Genomic DNA, 21,259 nt, shown 5'->3' with positions numbered 1-21,259 from the left:
ATAGTATATTGCACCCCCATAGGCTGCCTGTATAGTATAATGCATTCCCATAGGCAGCCTGTATAGTATAATGCATTCCCATAGGCAGCCTATATAGTATAATGCATCCCCATATGCAGCCTGTATAGTATAATGCATTCCCATAGGCAGCCTGTATAGTATATTGCACCCCATCCATAGGCAGCCTCTATCGTATATTGCACCCCCATAGGCAGCCTGTATAGTATTATGCACCACCATAGGCAGCCTGTATAGTATATTGCACCCACATAGGCAGCCTGTATAGTATATTGCACACCCATAGGCAGCCTGTATAGTATAATGCACCGCCATAGGCAGCCTGTAAAATTCAGCCTCTATAGTGTAATGAACCCCCATAGGCAGCCTGCATAGTATAATGCATCCCCATAGACAGAGGCAGCCTGTATAGTATAATGCAGCCCCATAGGCAGCCTGTATAGTATATTGCAATCCCATCCATAGGTAGCCTGTATATTACATTGCACTTCCATAGGCAGCCTGTATAGTATATTGCACACCCATAGGCAACCCAAATAGTATAATGCATCACCATAGGCAGCCTGCATAGCATAATGCACCCACATAGGCAGCCTGTATAGTATATTGCACCCCATAGGCAGCCTGTATAGTATATTGCGCCCCCATAGGCAGCCTGTATAGCATATTGACCCCCCATAGGAAGCCTGTATAGTATATTGCACCCCATAGGCAGCCTGTATAGTATATTGCCCCCATAGGCAGCCTGTATAGCATATTGACCCCCCATAGGAAGCCTGTATAGTATATTTCACCCCAATAGGCAGCCTGTATAGTATATTGCATCCCCATAGGCAGCCTGTATAGTATAATGCACTCCCATAGGCAGCCTGTATAGTATAATGCACCCCCATAGGCAGCCTGTATAGCATGATGCACCCCATAAAAAATAATCCAATTCTCACCTCTCTTCCTCCTGGTTCCTCCGCTGCTTTGAGTGTCTGCACACATCTGGACAGCGGGTGCCGAGCAGTGATATCATCACGCCCGCTGTCAGGGTTGGCGTCGGTGATGTCAGAGGCTGACAGGGGGATGATGGGAGAGGGAGCGTAACCCTCCTCTCATCAATGTGGTCAGCTGTATCAGCCTGATGCCGATACAGTTGAACCTGCGATGATGGGCGAGGGGCCCACTGCTGACACTGGGGTTCCCCCATAGCCTGATCAGGGGCCCCATAGAGGCCAGACGGCAGAGCATGGAGATTCTCCCTGCTCTGCTGCAGAATGTAACTGTATTGGCATGCTGTGCACACCGATACAGTTACATAGCGTAGCTCTGGGTGGGCCCCCTCAGAGCACGGGGCCCGGGGCGATGGCCCCCTCTGCCCCCCGGTAGCTACGCTGATTGTTTCTTATGCTCATAAAATATAAAGCTGAAATTAATAAACAGCACAACGAGCAATCAAGGCCACATATAATAGTATAAAGTCATATGTATACCTCAGTCAATTGCAATAAATACCAATTGTAAAGACAAATCACACTAAGCATAACTACAGCTATGTCTCTTATAATGGGTTAAGTTTGGCTTATGTTAACATGTACTTGCAGTTATGTAGTATATACTGTATGTAGAGTTGCTTTTGTTGCTGAGTTGACAAGTCCATAGGATAGATGGTGGAAAGTATATTATCGCTCATTGTCTGACCTGTAAGACCGCCACCGATCTTAAATACAAAAGTTCTAAAGTCCCCTGTTTGGCGGGAGTTGTAGTGCACATTACCAGGCATGCACACTACCACTCCATTCACACATGGGTCTGTTGGGCACCCCATTCTTGAGATTAGTGAGAGAACCCATGCTATTATGCCTTTATCCGCTATTCGGTGGACAGGTGACAAGTGTGTTTTGTGGGACAATGTCTTTAATTGTCAGTCATAGTAGGCCAATCATGCCATACACATCTACCTTTTGCTAAAGTCAGATGATCATTTCCAACATGACTGATCATGTTAATATAAAACTTTAAAATAATGGTTGACTAAAATAGTTAAAGGGAACCTGTGATGTAAAATAACTCTATTAACCTGCAGATATGGGGTTGATCTGCATTTTAATAGCATTCCGACACCGTGATGTGCCAACACAGAAAGCCCCGCTCCCGAGAGGTATTGACCTTTATTCCCCCTGGCAGCATTCACCTCCCAGTCATAGAGAAGGCATCGGCACGGTTTCAGTCATCGACCAGTGTATAGAGTGTGTTGGGAGACTGATAGTCGTCCTTAATGCTGATTCTGCTGTCAGTCGGTGCCCGGATCGTGGTTACAGCTTACACTCTCTATATACAGAGCGGTAATGGAAACCATGTCAGCGACTTCTTTATGACTGGAAGCTGAACACTGCTGGGGGGAATAAAATTCGCCAGTGCCTCACAGAGCGCTATTAATCGGCAGATTATCCCCAAATTTGCAGGTTAATAGCTTTTTTCACATGGCTGGTTCCCTTTAAAATCTACTCTCTGCCAACTTTTGTGTGTTTTCTGATTTAAGTAAAACTTACTAAAATTGGCGAATGGGACACTAAGAAAAAAGTTGAATTGAAGTTTCTTACAAAGATTTATTGCAATATGATATTATTTGTTACGTTTACGCAATGCATTTTGGCAAAGAGAGAAACATATTGCACTTGGTTATGAAATTGAAATATTGTTTATACCAGAAAGGTTTTATCCTAATCAAATAAAGTACATAAAGAAATAGAATAGCAGGAAGTAGGCATGCGGTATTTATTACCTGTCAGCAGCATAACCCAATGTCAGAGCCCCTATCAAAAATCCCAAGTTCAGTGAAGCTTGTGTCAAGTCAAGTTTCCATGCATCTTTGCATACCAGGTTGTACTATTGGAAAACAAAGCACAGACCTGTTAATTCTTCTGATTAGATGAAAAAAATAACAATAATGCAAAGTAAATTGCCATTTTATTGAATTTGAAGACAAACCAAAATTAAACATTCAATACAATACAAAGTTAGGTAAAATACTGTAAGTATATAAATGGTGTCTACTGCTTTTTCAAGATCAGTTAGATTCTTTTTACTAATATTTTTAAAAAGTAGGAACGAGTTTAGGTGGTCAGCAAAGAAAGCAATATATATATTTTTTTATTGAGAAATGCTATTTCTTATGCTTTCTAGTATAATTTAAATGCTAATCTAAATGTTCTTTGATATGGTGCATGAGAAAATTACATGACTCTGCAAAATACCATAAAAATAAAAAATATATGCTGCAATACAAAGGAGGGTAAGGACAAAAATACATTTTAGGCCATGTTCCCACGGTGAGTTTTTGGTGAGGTTTTGAAGTGTCGTATTTTTTTAAAAAAATGCAAGTAACCTATTTTACTTAATGGGTACAGAAGTGGTGCAGAAAATCTGCAACATCAAAAACTGACTGAGGCCACGTGCACATGTTGGGCATTTGGTGAGTTTTTTACCTGAGTATGTGTAAGCCAACACCAGGAGGGAAACAGTCACCGGACAACTAATTGTCCAGAGTTGATGTTGATCTGATTATGCACTGCTGATCTTTTTGTTCTCCTACAGATAAGCACTACAGGAGGGTCTATCGAGATGGCTGTTGTCCGAATAATCAATCGAAACATTGTTTGTCAGCAGCCACGTAAAGTGTAATGATGATTGCAGCTTTGGCCAACAATCTAACAACAAATGAACACTCAGCTAAGTGTTCCTGTATAGGCAGGAGTCAGGATAAAAACAGTTAGTCAGATCATTAAACCAACAGCTATCTAAAGTGTATGGCACATTTTTGCAATGAAATAACCGCTGCATGGTGTCGGAAGGCTATTAACCTGCAAATCAACCCCATATCTGCAAGGGAAAGGTTATTTTCAAAACTTTGTGAAAAACTAAAAACATGTCTAAGCACTATCATCCATGTAGTTTCTACCAGTGCCGTTCTTTGCCGGCACAGAGTGGTCAGAGACCACTCTGGCTGCAGATTCAGCTGCTTCTTTTCCACTCTGCTCTGTTGATGGGGTGTACCTTCCGACATCATTCTCATTCATAGTCGGCTCTTCCAGTTAGAGAGCAGGCTGTCAATCAGAATGACATTGAAGTCCCACCCATTCATCAGAGTGTAGTGGAAAAAAAGCAGCCGCTCTGTCAGAAAAATCTGCTGAATTCCTGGCATGAATGGTCTGTGACTGCTCTGTGCCAGCGTTAAACTCCATCAGGCACAACAGGCAGGTAGGTAGCAACTGTCTGCCTGTTAGTGCTTAAGCATATTTTTAATTTTTCACAAAGTCCTGGATCTACCCTTTAATAGCGTTATTTTACATGACAGGTTCCCTTGAACTATTTTATCTTCAAGTATCTGACCGCGGACTTGGCCTCTGATAATCCGTTGTGACAGAGTCACTGGTAATGTAATAAAGGGGAGATATGTTTCACTACACCTAATGGCGTCAGTGATATAAAATCCAGAGTTTTATTTCTTCCAGCACAGTAAGTGTTATGAGGGTTAAGTTATGATATGGACTGGTTTTTAGGGGGACATTCATAGAGTGGGTGGGAGAGTGTCCCCCCATATCTCCCCCTACAGAGCTAGCACCACTGTGTGCTGACAGGACCTTGGTGAGGTCACAGTCATGTGATCAGTCACGTGTTTGAGGAGTCACATGGTCTGGGCTTAAATAGCTGAAGGAAAGAACTTTTAGTGTTCAGTGTGTTCACCTGGAGAAGGAGCACTGCAGGAGAGTGCGGCATGGACTAGTATACTTGAACCTTATGTGTTCTGTTAGCCATGAGTGGGAGGAACCCCGCTCACAGAAGGTCTGTGTTCTTTGTTCTGCCACCATTTTGTTTTATTTTGCTGTTTTGCCCTGAGGGCTGTATTTTCTTTACTATACCTTGGTTTATGCTGCCTAAAATAAGTCAAAGGAAGTTCTTAAAGCCGAAGTGTACCCGTGTCTACCTCCGTGTGCAGCCGAGTGACCCGCTCTACCACACTGTGTTTTACTCTCTTGTCTTGACTTACCCGTCTGGCATTTGAGCCATTACTGTTATCGAACCATGCCTTGACCTTACCCCTCCTAGTATCTGACCTCGTACCTCCTGACTACCCTGTCTCAAGGCTTGTCAGTGAGTAGTGACTCTGCGTCTCAGGTCTATGAAGGGCATTATACTGTATACAGGGAGGCTGTGGTGCCATTATATTGTGTATATGGTGACTATGTGGCTGTCATACTGTATGTATGGGGCTGTGCGGCCATCATTCTGAATGCAAGAGGGATGTAGGTTCATCACTGTGTATGTAGGTTCTGTGGCGGTCATCATTCTGTATTTAAGGGGCCTGTGAGTTCATCATACTGTAACTATGAGATCTGTGGGACAATCATTCTGTATGTAGGGAGGCTATGAAGCCATTATACTGTAAATAAATGAGCTGTATGGTCATCATGATGTATGTGATGAAACTGTGGGGCCATCATACTCTATGCAAGGGTGTTTGATAGCTTTCATTCTGTATGTAAGGGGGCTGTTGAACCAATATTCTGTATATTAGAATCTGTGGGGCCATCATACTGTATTTAAGAGGCTGTGGGTCGAACACATCATCTGTATGGGACTATGGATCTATCATATTGCATGTCAGGTGCTGTGGGACTATTGTACTCTATATACTGTATGTAGGCTGTGGACCATCATACTGTATGTAGGGGCTGTGGGGCCATCATACTGCATGTAGGTGACTCTGGGGCCATCATATTCTATGGAAGCTGTTGAAGGCATCATACTGTGAAAAGGAAGTTGTGGGAACATCGTATTGTGTATAAAGGAGCTGTGGCGCTATCATACTAAATATAAGGGTGATGTCGGGCCATTATACTGTATATAGGGTTTGTGTGTTTGCAATACCCTAGGTATCGCAATGCAACACCATTTACGTACTTGTATGACACTGTGATGTAGAAGAAATGAGGAAAATCCAGCTCCATGAACCGTGATTACTTTATTCACACAAAATACTTGGAGGACATACAGTCAGCAATACATCTTACATGACACGCAGCATCAATGCATTTCAGGTATCTCTGCATGAATATTTAGCACAAACTTTTATTTTCACAAGAGCTAATAAGAAAAATAATGTACTACACAATATTATACTCAGCTTGTCCTGAGTACTGTAATATTGCATTTTTGGTTTCTTTAATAGCCCCATATGTAGTAAAAGTCCCCAAAATGTCACCATCAAGACTGGATCTACGGTGACTTGCGTATGGTAATCTTACAAATGATTATGGTGAATTTTGGTGAAAAAAACACTGGATATATGTATGAGTCTGGACCATTACATTACTGTATTCTGAAAGTCTTAAAGGTAGTAGTAGGCGTAATATTAAGAATATTAAAATGGACCCCCATACGTCTTGGGCCCCTGTGCGGCTGCAGAATGTACCAATGATATGTCCATCCCTGAGTGATTATATTTTTACAATTTGGATTTGGGAGTGTAATGTGAAATATGTATTATTTATCTATTTTTTATGGAGCATTGATGTGGCAATACCAGTTTCATGTATATTTCTTGTTTTTCTTTTCTCATAAAAGCTACGCTTTTAATGGCAAAACATATTTTCTTTTTTTTCCCCTTTTTATTTACTTCTACAAACTTTGTTGAACTTTTTTATTTTACTTTTTACTTTGTTATTGGGCTTGAACATTCAATAGGTTGATTTATAGTATAATACACTATACGCAATACATTAACACACAACCTATTAGACCCAGCATAAGGCGATGCCTAATAGGCCAACACTGCTAACAGACCCACAGCAACCATCGTCACCCCAAACTTGGTTTGCAAGGGGACCAATGGGGCGAAAGAGAGAACACGCTCCTTTTCTCAACCATCTAAATTTTGCAGTCACTATTAATCATGATATCTAAACAGATTCATTGTAACGCTGGCCATTGCTGCAGAAGTTCAGCAGTCTGATACGCCAAGCTCCAGTGCGATGCTGGGCACAGCTCTTATGCCTGCCTATGCCAACCTATTCATGTACTCCCATTTGCACGAAGATCTTCCCTACCATACCATACATGTACCTCCTGTGTAGAGAGGGGTTTAAAAAGTACACACAAAGAAATATACTTTGGAAAAAAATATTAAAGGGGTTTTCCCATGAACAAAGTTTATTTTAATCAATAGATCTTGGAATAATAAGAAGTTCCACAATTGGATGTGTTAAATAAAATATATTCTCTTTTCCTTCCTGCCATGCCCAGGAGCTGTGGTATGATCAAACCATGTTCCTGCACAATCAGACACGGCCAGAGTACACAGCAGGGCACATTTATAAGATTATCTCAGCTCAGGAACTTTTTATTTATACACATCCAGTCGTGGAAATTATTTTTATTCCGGTTTATTAATGAAAATGTACTTTGTGGGGAAAACCTCATTTAACTGCTCAATTAGTGGGGAGGACTGTACATTCAGATCCACTTTATTTAACACCTTCTTGACATGCGGCATACATGTACTGCGCTGCGGGAGATGCATTTCCGCAAAGCGCAGTACATGTATGGCACCGCGATCACGAGGGCTCACACTGAGCACCACCATGATTGGGTGCGGGTGTCAGCTCTATGTGAGAGCTGACATCCTGCAGCAACACCAATGATTTTGGCTAGCACTGATCGTGGGCATTTAACCCCTCTGACGCCACTGTCAGTAGGGACAGCAGCATAGAAGAGCATCGTGCAGGGAGTGGGCTCCCTTCGTGCTTCCATCAGGACAGCGCAATGCGATTGCACTGTCCTGATGGTCTCCATGTAGGCCCCTGGCCGCAACATTTCGGTGTGGTCCTTAGGGGTCCTGCAGAGAAGGTGGCCTTGTGATTGTCTGCTGAGAGCATAAATGCCTCCTTCCCTGCCTGTTAGACGCTGCTCTGATGTTCTGCAGGGCATCATATCAGCAATCTGATGCTGTACAGTGATGTCTAGTGTTGAGTAGGGTTGAGCGACTTTCATTTTTTTAAGATCGAGTAGGGTTTTGGGAAACCCGATTTTGTCCAGAGTCGAGTCGAGTGCAGTCGGCCGATTATCGCTAAAAGTCGGGGATCGACCGAAACACGAAACCCAATGCAAGTCAATGGGGAAGCATAGTCGGCAGTGAGTGGAGGCCAGGAAAACACCTACAGTGCCCATTTTAATGCCAAAAACATCCATTCTTGTTTCTGAAGCTTGCCAATCTTAATTAACTGTATAATAATAGTTGGGCATAGGGAATTGGGGGAAAGTTGTGGGGGGAGTAGGGCTGGCTCAAGTTTTTCGTGGGCCCAGGAAATGCGGACTACGTCACGGCGGTGTTGCAGGGAAAGGTAAGTATTTAAAAGTTGCAAGTGCTGTGATCCTGAGCAAGCAGGGGGGGGCCCACTCGTTCGCATTGCCACTGGCACAGGGCCCCTCAAAGTACGGCGGTGTGTTTGCATGGCGGGGGCGCCTCCCACCAGCAGCGACACTTTTGCGTACTCTGAGGGGCCCTGTGCCAGTGACGTCGCCAACGAGTATGCCCCCCCACCTGATGAAGGAACCTGCACTTTCATCTGCACCTTCCTCTTTGTCCCTGTGTAAGGTGGTATAACATGCGGGAAGGGGAACCTTACTTTCAGCAGGGACAGATTCTGGCTGTGTAGAGTACAAGGGGAATGTAGTGGTCTAGGTCAATGTACCAGCAGACTCATTTAGCAGTGGCTGGGCAATGGGCAGGATGAGGAGGAAACAGATATAGGGCCAAAGAATAAAGTAGGCTACATGCAGTTCAAAATTGGTAACAGGACTAAACAGGCGGCATTGCTTTGTTCAGTGGAGTAGCAAACCCAAGAGCAGCAGACACTGTTTCAAGGGCCTAACCACACTAGTAGGCCAAATGCAGTTTAATATCTGATAGTATAGGGCGAAAGCCAGAATGTGGAAGCTCAGCTTTGTTCAGTTGAGGACAACACCAGGGAGGGGCAGACACCTTTAGTAGGCCGGAAAAGCCTATTGCATTTTTTAAAATGGTAATTTGGAGCAGAAGGTTGAAGCTCAGCTTTATTTAGTTGAGGGCAACACCAGGGAGGGGCAGAAGCCGTTAGTAGGCCCTAACCACCATTTTTTTTTTAAAAACACATAATGAGAGCCGGAAGGTTGAAGCTCAGCTTTATTTAGTTGAGGACAACACCAGGGAGGGGCAGAAGCCGTTAGTAGGCCCTAACCACCATTTTTTTTTTAAAAACACATAATGAGAGCCGGAAGGTTGAAGCTCAGCTTTATTTAGTTGAGGACAACACCAGGGAGGGGCAGAAGCCGTTAGTAGGCCCTAACCACCATTTTTTTTTTAAAACCACTTAATGAGAGCCGGAAGGTTGAAGCTCAGCTTTATTTAGTTGAGGACAACACCAGGGAGGGGCAGAAGCCGTTAGTAGGCCCTAACCACCATTTTTTTTTTAAAACCACTTAATGAGAGCCGGAAGGTTGAAGCTCAGCTTTATTTAGTTGAGGACAACACCAGGGAGGGGCAGAAGCCGTTAGTAGGCCCTAACCACCATTTTTTTTTTTTTAAAACCACATAATGAGAGCCGGAAGGTTGAAGCTCAGCTTTATTTAGTTGAGGACAACACCAGGGAGGGGCAGACACCTTTAGTAGGCCGGAAAAGCCTATTGCATTTTTTAAAATGGTAATTTGGAGCAGAAGGTTGAAGCTCAGCTTTATTTAGTTGAGGGCAACACCAGGGAGGGGCAGAAGCCGTTAGTAGGCCCTAACCACCATTTTTTTTTTTTTTAAAACCACTTAATGAGAGCCGGAAGGTTGAAGCTCAGCTTTATTTAGTTGAGGACAACACCAGGGAGGGGCAGAAGCCGTTAGTAGGCCCTAACCACCATTTTTTTTTTAAAAACACATAATGAGAGCCGGAAGGTTGAAGCTCAGCTTTATTTAGTTGAGGACAACACCAGGGAGGGGCAGAAGCCGTTAGTAGGCCCTAACCACCATTTTTTTTTTAAAACCACTTAATGAGAGCCGGAAGGTTGAAGCTCAGCTTTATTTAGTTGAGGACAACACCAGGGAGGGGCAGAAGCCGTTAGTAGGCCCTAACCACCATTTTTTTTTTTTTAAAACCACATAATGAGAGCCGGAAGGTTGAAGCTCAGCTTTATTTAGTTGAGGACAACACCAGGGAGGGGCAGAAGCCGTTAGTAGGCCCTAACCACCATTTTTTTTTAAAAACCACTTAATGAGAGCCGGAAGGTTGAAGCTCAGCTTTATTTAGTTGAGGACAACACCAGGGAGGGGCAGAAGCCGTTAGTAGGCCCTAACCACCATTTTTTTTTTTTAAACCACATAATGAGAGCCGGAAGGTTGAAGCTCAGCTTTATTTAGTTGAGGACAACACCAGGGAGGGGCAGAAGCCGTTAGTAGGCCCTAACCACCAATTTTTTTTTTTTTAAAACCACTTAATGAGAGCCGGAAGGTTGAAGCTCAGCTTTATTTAGTTGAGGACAACACCAGGGAGGGGCAGAAGCCGTTAGTAGGCCCTAACCACCATTTTTTTTTAAAAACCACTTAATGAGAGCCGGAAGGTTGAAGCTCAGCTTTATTTAGTTGAGGACAACACCAGGGAGGGGCAGAAGCCGTTAGTAGGCCCTAACCACCATTTTTTTTTTTTAAACCACATAATGAGAGCCGGAAGGTTGAAGCTCAGCTTTATTTAGTTGAGGGCAACACCAGGGAGGGGCAGAAGCCGTTAGTAGGCCCTAACCAAAGTTGAAGGCCAAATGCAGTTTAATTTCTGATACTATAGGCCGAAAGCCAGAAGGTGGAAGTTCCGATTTAGACAGTGGAGGACAATTTGAATTAGGGACTGCAGACAGACTTAGTAGGCTGTCCCCTGTGGACCATGCATCCACCACATTAACCCATTGCGCCGTAATGGACACGTAATCTTCCGTGGCCATGCCTACAGGTCCATGCGTCTGTTGTCAGGTGCACCTTTGTACTCACAGATTGCCAGAGTGCATGGACAATGCGGTCTTCTACATGCTGGTGGAGGGTTGGGATGGCTTTTCTCGCAAAAGAAGTGTCGACTGGTTAGCTTGTAGCGTGGTACAGCGTAGTCCATCATGGCCTTATTAATAGTAAATAAAATATATAACTAGGCTCTATGAACTTTTAAATAGGTTCCAGGGGTACACGGGCAGCATTGGTGTGGTCAGTGGAGGAGTATTGCAAGTAGGGGCTGCAGACAGGCTATCAAAGGCCTAAAATAACAAACAGTAGGCAGTCATGGCAGTTTTACATCGGTTACATGGATACACAGGCAGGCACTCCAGGCAGCATTGTGCTCAGTGGAGGAGTATTGCAAGTAGGGGCCGCAGACAGGCTATCAAAGGCCTAAAATAACAAACAGTAGGCAGTCATGGCAGTTTTACATCGGTTACATGGATACACAGGCAGGCACTCCAGGCAGCATTGTGCTCAGTGGAGGAGTATTGCAAGTAGGGGCCGCAGACAGGCTATCAAAGGCCTAAAATAACAAACAGTAGGCAGTCATGGCAGTTTTACATCGGTTACATGGATACACAGGCAGGCACTCCAGGCAGCATTGTGGTCAGTGGAGGAGTATTGCAAGTAGGGGCCGCAGACAGGCTATCAAAGGCCTAAAATAACAAACAGTAGGCAGTCATGGCAGTTTTACATCGGTTACATGGATACACAGGCAGGCACTCCAGGCAGCATTGTGGTCAGTGGAGGAGTATTGCAAGTAGGGGCCGCAGACAGGCTATCAAAGGCCTAAAATAACAAACAGTAGGCAGTCATGGCAGTTTTACATCGGTTACATGGATACACAGGCAGCTAGGTGGTGAGTGGAGGAGTATTTAAAGTAAGGACCGCAGACAGGCTATCAAAGGCCTAACATAACAAACAATAGGCTCATGGCAGTTTTACAGCGGTTACATGGATACACGGGCAGGCAGCTGGTGATGAGTGGAGGAGTATTTAAAGTAGGGACCGCAGACAGGCTATCAAAGGCCTAAAATAACAAACAATAGGCTCATGGCAGTTTTACAGCGGTTACATGGATACACGGGCAGGCAGCTTGGTGGTGAGTGGAGGAGTATTTAAAGTAGGGACCGCAGACAGGCTATCAAAGGCCTAAAATAACAAACAATAGGCTCATGGCAGTTTCACAGCGGTTACATGGATACACGGGCAGGCAGCTTGGTGGTGGTGAGTGGAGGAGTATTTAAAGTAGGGACCGCAGACAGGCTATCAAAGGCCTAACATAACAAACAATAGGCTCATGGCAGTTTTACAGCGGTTACATGGATACACGGGCAGGCAGCTTGGTGCTGAGTGGAGGAGTATTTAAAGTATGGACCGCAGACAGGCTTCGAAGGCCTAACACAATAAAATGGGCTGGCTGTAGGCACTTTAAAATTGGTTCCAGGGGTACACGGGCAGCAGTGGTCTGGTCAGTGGAGGCCTAGTGGAAGGAGGGACCGCAGACAGGCTTCGAAGGCCTAACACAATAAAATGGGCTGGCTGTAGGCACTTTAAAATTGGTTCCAGGGGTACACGGGCAGCAGTGGTCTGGTCAGTGGAGGACTAGTGGAAGGAGGGAGCGCAGAAAGGCTTCAAAGGCCTAACATAACAAACAATAGGCTCATGGCAGTTTTACAGCGGTTACATGGATACACGGGCAGGCAGCTTGGTGGTGGTGAGTGGAGGAGTATTTAAAGTAGGGACCGCAGACAGGCTATCAAAGGCCTAACATAAAAAAACAATAGGCTCATGGCAGTTTCACAGCGGTTACATGGATACACGGGCAGGCAGCTTGGTGGTGGTGAGTGGAGGAGTATTTAAAGTAGGGACCGCAGACAGGCTATCAAAGGCCTAACATAACAAACAATAGGCTCATGGCAGTTTTACAGCGGTTACATGGATACACGGGCAGGCAGCTTGGTGCTGAGTGGAGGAGTATTTAAAGTATGGACCGCAGACAGGCTTCGAAGGCCTAACACAATAAAATGGGCTGGCTGTAGGCACTTTAAAATTGGTTCCAGGGGTACACGGGCAGCAGTGGTCTGGTCAGTGGAGGCCTAGTGGAAGTATGGACCGCAGACAGGCTTCGAAGGCCTAACACAATAAAATGGGCTGACTGTAGGCACTTTAAAATTGGTTCCAGGGGTACACGGGCAGCAGTGGTCTGGTCAGTGGAGGACTAGTGGAAGTATGGACCGCAGACAGGCTTCGAAGGCCTAACACAATAAAATGGGCTGGCTGTAGGCACTTTAAAATTGGTTCCAGGGGTACACGGGCAGCAGTGGTCTGGTCAGTGGAGGACTAGTGGAAGGAGGGAGCGCAGAAAGGCTTCAAAGGCCTAACATAACAAACAATAGGCTCATGGCAGTTTTACAGCGGTTACATGGATACACGGGCAGGCAGCTTGGTGCTGAGTGGAGGAGTATTTAAAGTATGGACCGCAGACAGGCTTCGAAGGCCTAACACAATAAAATGGGCTGGCTGTAGGCACTTTAAAATTGGTTCCAGGGGTACACGGGCAGCAGTGGTCTGGTCAGTGGAGGCCTAGTGGAAGTATGGACCGCAGACAGGCTTCGAAGGCCTAACACAATAAAATGGGCTGACTGTAGGCACTTTAAAATTGGTTCCAGGGGTACACGGGCAGCAGTGGTCTGGTCAGTGGAGGACTAGTGGAAGTATGGACCGCAGACAGGCTTCGAAGGCCTAACACAATAAAATGGGCTGGCTGTAGGCACTTTAAAATTGGTTCCAGGGGTACACGGGCAGCAGTGGTCTGGTCAGTGGAGGCCTAGTGGAAGGAGGGACCGCAGACAGGCTTCGAAGGCCTAACACAATAAAATGGGCTGGCTGTAGGCACTTTAAAATTGGTTCCAGGGGTACACGGGCAGCAGTGGTCTGGTCAGTGGAGGACTAGTGGAAGGAGGGAGCGCAGAAAGGCTTCAAAGGCCTAACATAACAAACAATAGGCTCATGGCAGTTTTACAGCGGTTACATGGATACACGGGCAGGCAGCTTGGTGGTGGTGAGTGGAGGAGTATTTAAAGTAGGGACCGCAGACAGGCTATCAAAGGCCTAACATAAAAAAACAATAGGCTCATGGCAGTTTCACAGCGGTTACATGGATACACGGGCAGGCAGCTTGGTGGTGGTGAGTGGAGGAGTATTTAAAGTAGGGACCGCAGACAGGCTATCAAAGGCCTAACATAACAAACAATAGGCTCATGGCAGTTTTACAGCGGTTACATGGATACACGGGCAGGCAGCTTGGTGCTGAGTGGAGGAGTATTTAAAGTATGGACCGCAGACAGGCTTCGAAGGCCTAACACAATAAAATGGGCTGGCTGTAGGCACTTTAAAATTGGTTCCAGGGGTACACGGGCAGCAGTGGTCTGGTCAGTGGAGGCCTAGTGGAAGTATGGACCGCAGACAGGCTTCGAAGGCCTAACACAATAAAATGGGCTGACTGTAGGCACTTTAAAATTGGTTCCAGGGGTACACGGGCAGCAGTGGTCTGGTCAGTGGAGGACTAGTGGAAGTATGGACCGCAGACAGGCTTCGAAGGCCTAACACAATAAAATGGGCTGGCTGTAGGCACTTTAAAATTGGTTCCAGGGGTACACGGGCAGCAGTGGTCTGGTCAGTGGAGGCCTAGTGGAAGGAGGGACCGCAGACAGGCTTCGAAGGCCTAACACAATAAAATGGGCTGGCTGTAGGCACTTTAAAATTGGTTCCAGGGGTACACGGGCAGCAGTGGTCTGGTCAGTGGAGGACTAGTGGAAGGAGGGAGCGCAGAAAGGCTTCAAAGGCCTAAAATAACAAACAATAGGCTCATGGCAGTTTTACAGCGGTTACATGGATACACGGGCAGGCAGCTTGGTGGTCAGTGGAGGAGTAGGGACCGCAGACAGGCTATCAAAGGCCTAAAATAACAAACAATAGGCTCATGGCAGTTTTACAGCGGTTACATGGATACACGGGCAGGCAGCTTGGTGCTGAGTGGAGGAGTAGTGCAAGGAGTGTCTGTCCCAGTACTCCCAAAATATAAATAGATGTTAATGTCTCGCAAAACAACCAAAACAAAAAAAAAGATGGCATACTTAGGTACAGGGGTGGGCTCATCTGCTGTGTTTCTGACATAGTAATTTGGCAGTAACTATTTAATGGTGCCAATATAGGACACAGACACAGACTACTTTAAGTTGCATCATAGATGTCTACAAATTTGTATTGTCAGTGCCAGACATTGAATGATGTCAGCGAATAGACTAAAGATTGGTGGAGCTGTGCGACATAATTTTGCACGTAGTAGAGCCCAGTTTGAGCTGGGGTAGGGGGGAACTCTCTTGAGGCCGGCGGGACCGCCCCAGGGCCACTCATGTTACAACGGTGTGTCTGACGTTGGGTGCGCACCACCACCGCCAGAGACACTACATTGTACTATGAGGGACCCAGTAGCAATGCCGTCAACCAAAAGCGAGCACACCCACCTCTTCAGACAAACAGCAGTCTCACGGGTGCTTGCGCCAAGTCGCGATACCACGGCCCCGTGTGGGGAGTTTGGCCATTTAGGGAGGTGTAAACATGTCGTATGCTGTACAATCTGCAGCAGCAAATTAGACATTAGAAAAGTAATTCACAGGCAAGAGCTTTTCATAGGAAAGCTAGGTGTCGGCCGGGCAAGGTGGGGCAAAAGATTTTGAAATCCAGTTGTGGTTCATTTTAATGAATGTTAGATCGTCAACATTTTGGGTAGCCAGACGAGTCCTTTTTTCGGTTAATATTGACCCTGCAGCACTGAATACTCTTTCTGATAGGACACTTGCTGCCGGGCAAGCAAGCTCCTGCAATGCATATTCTGCCAATTCTGGCCAGGTGTCTAATTTGGAGGCCCAGTAATCAAATGGGAATGACGGTTGAGGGAGAACATCGATAAGGGATGAAAAATAGTTAGTAACCATACTGGACAAATGTTGTCTCCTGTCACTTTCAATTGATGCAGCAGTACCTGTCCTGTCTGCGGTCATAGCAAAATCACTCCACAACCTGGTCAGAAAACCCCTCTGTCCAACGCCACTTCTGATGTGTGCACCCCTAACACTCCTAGTCTGCTGCCCCCTGGAGCTCGTGTGAGAACGATCACGTGCGCTGTGTGCTGGGAATGCCTGAAGCAAACGGTCAACAAGAGTTGATTGTTTGGTTGCTAATATTAGTTCCAAGTTCTCATGTGGCATAATATTTTGCAATTTGCCTTTATAGCGTGGATCAAGGAGGCAGGCCAACCAGTAATCGTCATCGTTCATCATTTTCGTAATGCGTGTGTCCCTTTGTAGGATACGTAAGGCATAATCCGCCATGTGGGCCAAAGTTCCACTTGTCAAATCTCCGGTTGTGATTGGTTGAGGGGCAGTTGCAGGCAAATCTACGTCACTTGTGTCCCTCAAAAAACCAGAACCCGGCCGTGACACGCAACCAATTTCCTGTGCCCCCGTGAAAGTTTCCGCATTAAAAATATACTCATCCCCATCATCCTCCTCGTCCTCCACCTCCTCTTCGCCCGCTACCTCGTCCTGTACACTGCCCTGACCAGACAATGGCTGACTGTCATCAAGGCTTCCCTCTTCCTCTGGTGCAGACGCCTGCTCCTTTATGTGCGTCAAACTTTGCATCAGCAGACGCATTAGGGGGATGCTCATGCTTATTACGGCGTTGTCTGCACTAACCAGCCGTGTGCATTCCTCAAAACACTGAAGGACTTGACACATGTCTTGTATCTTCGACCACTGCACACCTGACAACTCCATGTCTGCCATCCTACTGCCTGCCCGTGTATCCTCCCACAAATAAATAACAGCACGCCTCTGTTCGCACAGTCTCTGAAGCATGTGCAGTGTTGAGTTCCACCTTGTTGCAACGTCTATGATTAGGCGATGCTGGGGAAGGTTCAAAGACCGCTGATAGGTCTGCATACGGCTGGCGTGTACAGGCGAACGTCGGATATGTGAGCAAAGTGCACGCACTTTGAGGAGCAGGTCGGAGAACCCAGGATAAGTTTTCAATAAGCACTGCACCACCAGGTTTAAGGTGTGAGCCAGGCAAGGAATGTGTTTCAGTTGGGAAAGGGAGATGGCAGCCATGAAATTCCTTCCGTTATCACTCACTACCTTGCCTGCCTCAAGATCTACTGTGCCCAGCCACGACTGCGTTTCTTGTTGCAAGAACTCGGACAGAACTTCCGCGGTGTGTCTGTTGTCGCCCAAACACTTCATAGCCAATACAGCCTGCTGACGCTTGGCAGTAGCTGGCCCATAATGGGACAACTGGTGTGCAACAGTGTCATCTGCCGATGGAGTGGTTGGCCGACTGCGTTCTGTGGAAGAGCTGTAGCTTCTGCAGGAGGACGAGGAGGAGGAGGAGGGGGTGCGAACGCCTACAGCCAACTGTTTCCTAGACCGTGGGCTAGGCACAACTGTCCCTAAATTGATGTCGCCTGTGGACCCTGCATCCACCACATTCACCCAGTGTGCCGTGATGGACACATAACGTCCCTGGCCATGCCTACTGGTCCATGCATCTGTAGTCAGGTGCACCTTTGTACTCACAGATTGCCTGAGTGCATGGACGATGCGCTGTTTAACATGCTGGTGCAGGGCTGGGATGGCTTTTCTGGAAAAAAAGTGTCGACTGGGTAGCTCGTATCGTGGTTCAGCGTACTCCATCAGGGCTTTGAAAGCTTCGCTTTCAACTAACCGGTAGGGCATCATCTCTAACGAGATTAGTCTAGCTATGTGGGCGTTAAAACCCTGTGTACGCGGATGCGAGGATAAGTACTTCCTTTTTCTAACCAGAGTCTCATGTAGGGTGAGCTGGACTGGAGAGCTGTAGATCGTGGAACTTTCGGGTGTGCCGGTGGACATGGCAGACTGAGAGACGGTTGGAGACGGTATTGTTTCCGCCGGTGCCCTACATGCAATATTTCCTCCTACAAAACTGGTGATTCCCTGACCCTGACTGCTTTTGGCTGGCAAAGAAACCTGCACAGATACTGCCGGTGGTGCGGAAAATGGTGGCCTTACAGTGACGGAAGGGATGTTGCGTTGCTGACTAGCTTCATTGGCCGAGGGTGCTACAACCTTGAGGGACGTTTGGTAGTTAGTCCAGGCTTGAGAATGCATGGTGGTTAAGTGTCTATGCATGCAACTAGTATTTAGACTTTTCAGATTCTGACCTCTGCTTAAGCTAGTTGAACATTTTTGACAGATGACTTTGCGCTGATCAGTTGGATGTTGTTTAAAAAAATGCCAGACTGCACTCTTCCTAGACTCTGATCCCTTTTCAGGGATTGCAGACTGAGCTTTAACCGGATGGCAACGCTGTGCTCCAACAGGTTTTGGCTTTGACACGCGTTTTGGTCCAGATACGGGCCCGGCAGATGGAACCTGTTGCGATGTTGATGCCTGCTGCGGCCCCTCCTCCACCTCCGCTTCTGAACTACTGCCGCCTGCACCCTGTTCCCCCAATGGCTGCCAATCGGGGTCAATAACTGGGTCATCTATTACCTCCTCTTCGAGCTCGTGTGCAACTTCGTCTGTGTCACTGTGTCGGTCGGTGGTATAGCGTTCGTGGCGGGGCAACATAGTCTCATCAGGGTCTGATTGTGGATCTGTACCCTGAGAGGGCAATGTGGTGGTCTGAGTCAAAGGAGCAGCATAGTACTCTGGCTGTGGCTGTGCATCAGTGCACTCCATGTCAGAATATACTTGTAATGGGCATGGCCTGTTAAATGTTTCACTTTCTAAGCCAGGGACGGTATGTGTAAAGAGCTCCATGGAGTGACCCGTTGTGTCGCCTGCTGCATCCTTCTCTCTTGTTGTAGTTTTTGCTGAGGAGGACAAGGAAGCGACTTGTCCCTGACCGTGAACATCCACAAGCGACGCGCTGCTTTTACATTTACCAGTTTCGGAAGAGGAGGCAAAAGAGCTAGAGGCTGAGTCTGCAATGTAAGCCAAAACTTGCTGTTGCTGCTCCGCCTTTAAAAGCGGTTTTCCTACTCCCAGAAAAGAGAGCGTTCGAGGCCTTGTGTAGCCTGACGACGAAACTGGCTCCACAGCTCCAGACTTAGGTGGAATATTTTTATCCCCACGACCACCTGATGCTCCACTACCACTACCATCATTACCAGCTGACAATGAACGCCCACGACGACCTCTTGCACCAGACTTCCTCATTGTTTTAAAATCTTAACCAAAGTAACTTTATTTGTTGCTATCAAACAACTTACACGGTGAGCTATAACTTCAGTATGATTTCAATATCCCTTAACAGGTTGGTGAGACCACAAGGAAAATCAGGCACAATGTTACACACTCTGTTTTCTGTGGCACAAAATCACAGAGATGACACACACGCAGGACTGTCACTCAAGCACTAATGTCAATATTAATCTCCCACCTAATTTATTTATTTTTTTTTCTCAGGGAGACTTTAGAAACCAAATAATATTAAAAAAAAAAAAAAAAAAGGCTTTCTATGGCCCACAATTAGAGAGAGAGAGGTGGCACAACCAGGAGTCAAGACTGGCGCACAAGCTGAAAGGGCAATATTACTCTCCCACTGTTTTTTTATGTATTTTTTGTTTTTTCAGGGAGACTTTAGAAACCCAATAATATTTTTAAAAAAAAATAAATAGGCTTTCTATGGCCCACTGAATGAGAGGGAGAGAGGTGGCACACCCAGGAGTCAAGACTGGCACACAAGCTGAAAGGGCAATATTACTCTCCCACTGTTTTTTTATGTATTTTTTGTTTTTTCAGGGAGACTTTAGAAACCCAATAATATTTTAAAAAAAAAATAAATAGGCTTTCTATGGCCCACTGAATGAGAGGGAGAGAGGTGGCACACCCAGGAGTCAAGACTGGCACACAAGCTGAAAGGGCAATATTACTCTCCCACTGTTTTTTTAGGTTTTTTTTTTTTTTCAGGGAGACTTTAGAAACCAAATAATATTAAAAAAAAAAAAAAAAAAAAAAAAATAGGCTTGCTATAGCCCACTGAATGAGAGATAGCACACACAGCAGTGGCACACAAGCCCTGACTGAGGCCAATATTTTTCTCCCACTGATTGATGTAGTGTTTTTGTGTTGAGGTAGAATTTAGAACACAAATCACGGAAAAAATAAATAGGCTTTCTATGGCCCACTGAATGAAAGGGAGAGAGGTGGCACACCCAGGAGTCAAGACTGGCACACAAGCTGAAAGGGCAATATTACTCTCCCACTGTTTTTTTATGTATTTTTTGTTTTTTCAGGGAGACTTTAGAAACCCAATAATATTTTAAAAAAAAAAAAAGGCTTTCTATGGCCCACAATTAGAGAGAGAGAGGTGGCACAACCAGGAGTCAAGACTGGCGCACAAGCTGAAAGGGCAATATTACTCTCCCACTGTTTTTTTATGTATTTTTTTTTTTTTTCAGGGAGAATTAGAAACCAAATAATATTAAAAAAAAAAAAAATAGGCTTTCTATGGCCCACTGAATGAAAGGGAGAGAGGTGGCACACCCAGGAGTCAAGACTGGCACACAAGCTGAAAGGGCAATATTACTCTCCCACTGTTTTTTTATGTATTTTTTGTTTTTTCAGGGAGACTTTAGAAACCCAATAATATTTTAAAAAAAAAATAAATAGGCTTTCTATGGCCCACTGAATGAGAGGGAGAGAGGTGGCACACCCAGGAGTCAAGACTGGCACACAAGCTGAAAGGGCAATATTACTCTCCCACTGTTTTTTTAGGTTTTTTTTTTTTTTTCAGGGAGAATTAGAAACCAAATAATATTAAAAAAAAAAAAAATAGGCTTTCTATGGCCCACTGAATGAAAGGGAGAGAGGTGGCACACCCAGGAGTCAAGACTGGCACACAAGCTGAAAGGGCAATATTACTCTCCCACTGTTTTTTTATGTATTTTTTGTTTTTTCAGGGAGACTTTAGAAACCCAATAATATTTTAAAAAAAAAATAAATAGGCTTTCTATGGCCCACTGAATGAGAGGGAGAGAGGTGGCACACCCAGGAGTCAAGACTGGCACACAAGCTGAAAGGGCAATATTACTCTCCCACTGTTTTTTTAGGTTTTTTTTTTTTTTTCAGGGAGAATTAGAAA

At 45.5% G+C, this 21,259-nt stretch overlaps 1 protein-coding gene across 1 annotated transcript in view; it reads right to left on the bottom strand.

Moving 5' to 3' along the window:
• SLC22A3 (solute carrier family 22 member 3) overlaps window positions 1–21,259 on the bottom strand; it is a 570,890-nt gene that overhangs the window by 357,489 nt on the left and 192,142 nt on the right. Inside the window, exon 2 of the mRNA XM_077289157.1 lies at window positions 2,789–2,892. Coding sequence (XP_077145272.1) covers window positions 2,789–2,892 — 104 coding nt within the window. The remainder of the gene's footprint in view (window positions 1–2,788; window positions 2,893–21,259) is intronic.

The sequence above is a fragment of the Ranitomeya variabilis genome, chromosome 2 (genome assembly GCF_051348905.1).
Source record: "Ranitomeya variabilis isolate aRanVar5 chromosome 2, aRanVar5.hap1, whole genome shotgun sequence".
Taxonomy (NCBI): Eukaryota; Metazoa; Chordata; class Amphibia; order Anura; family Dendrobatidae; genus Ranitomeya; species Ranitomeya variabilis.
This window is presented reverse-complemented; position numbering and strand designations above follow the sequence as displayed.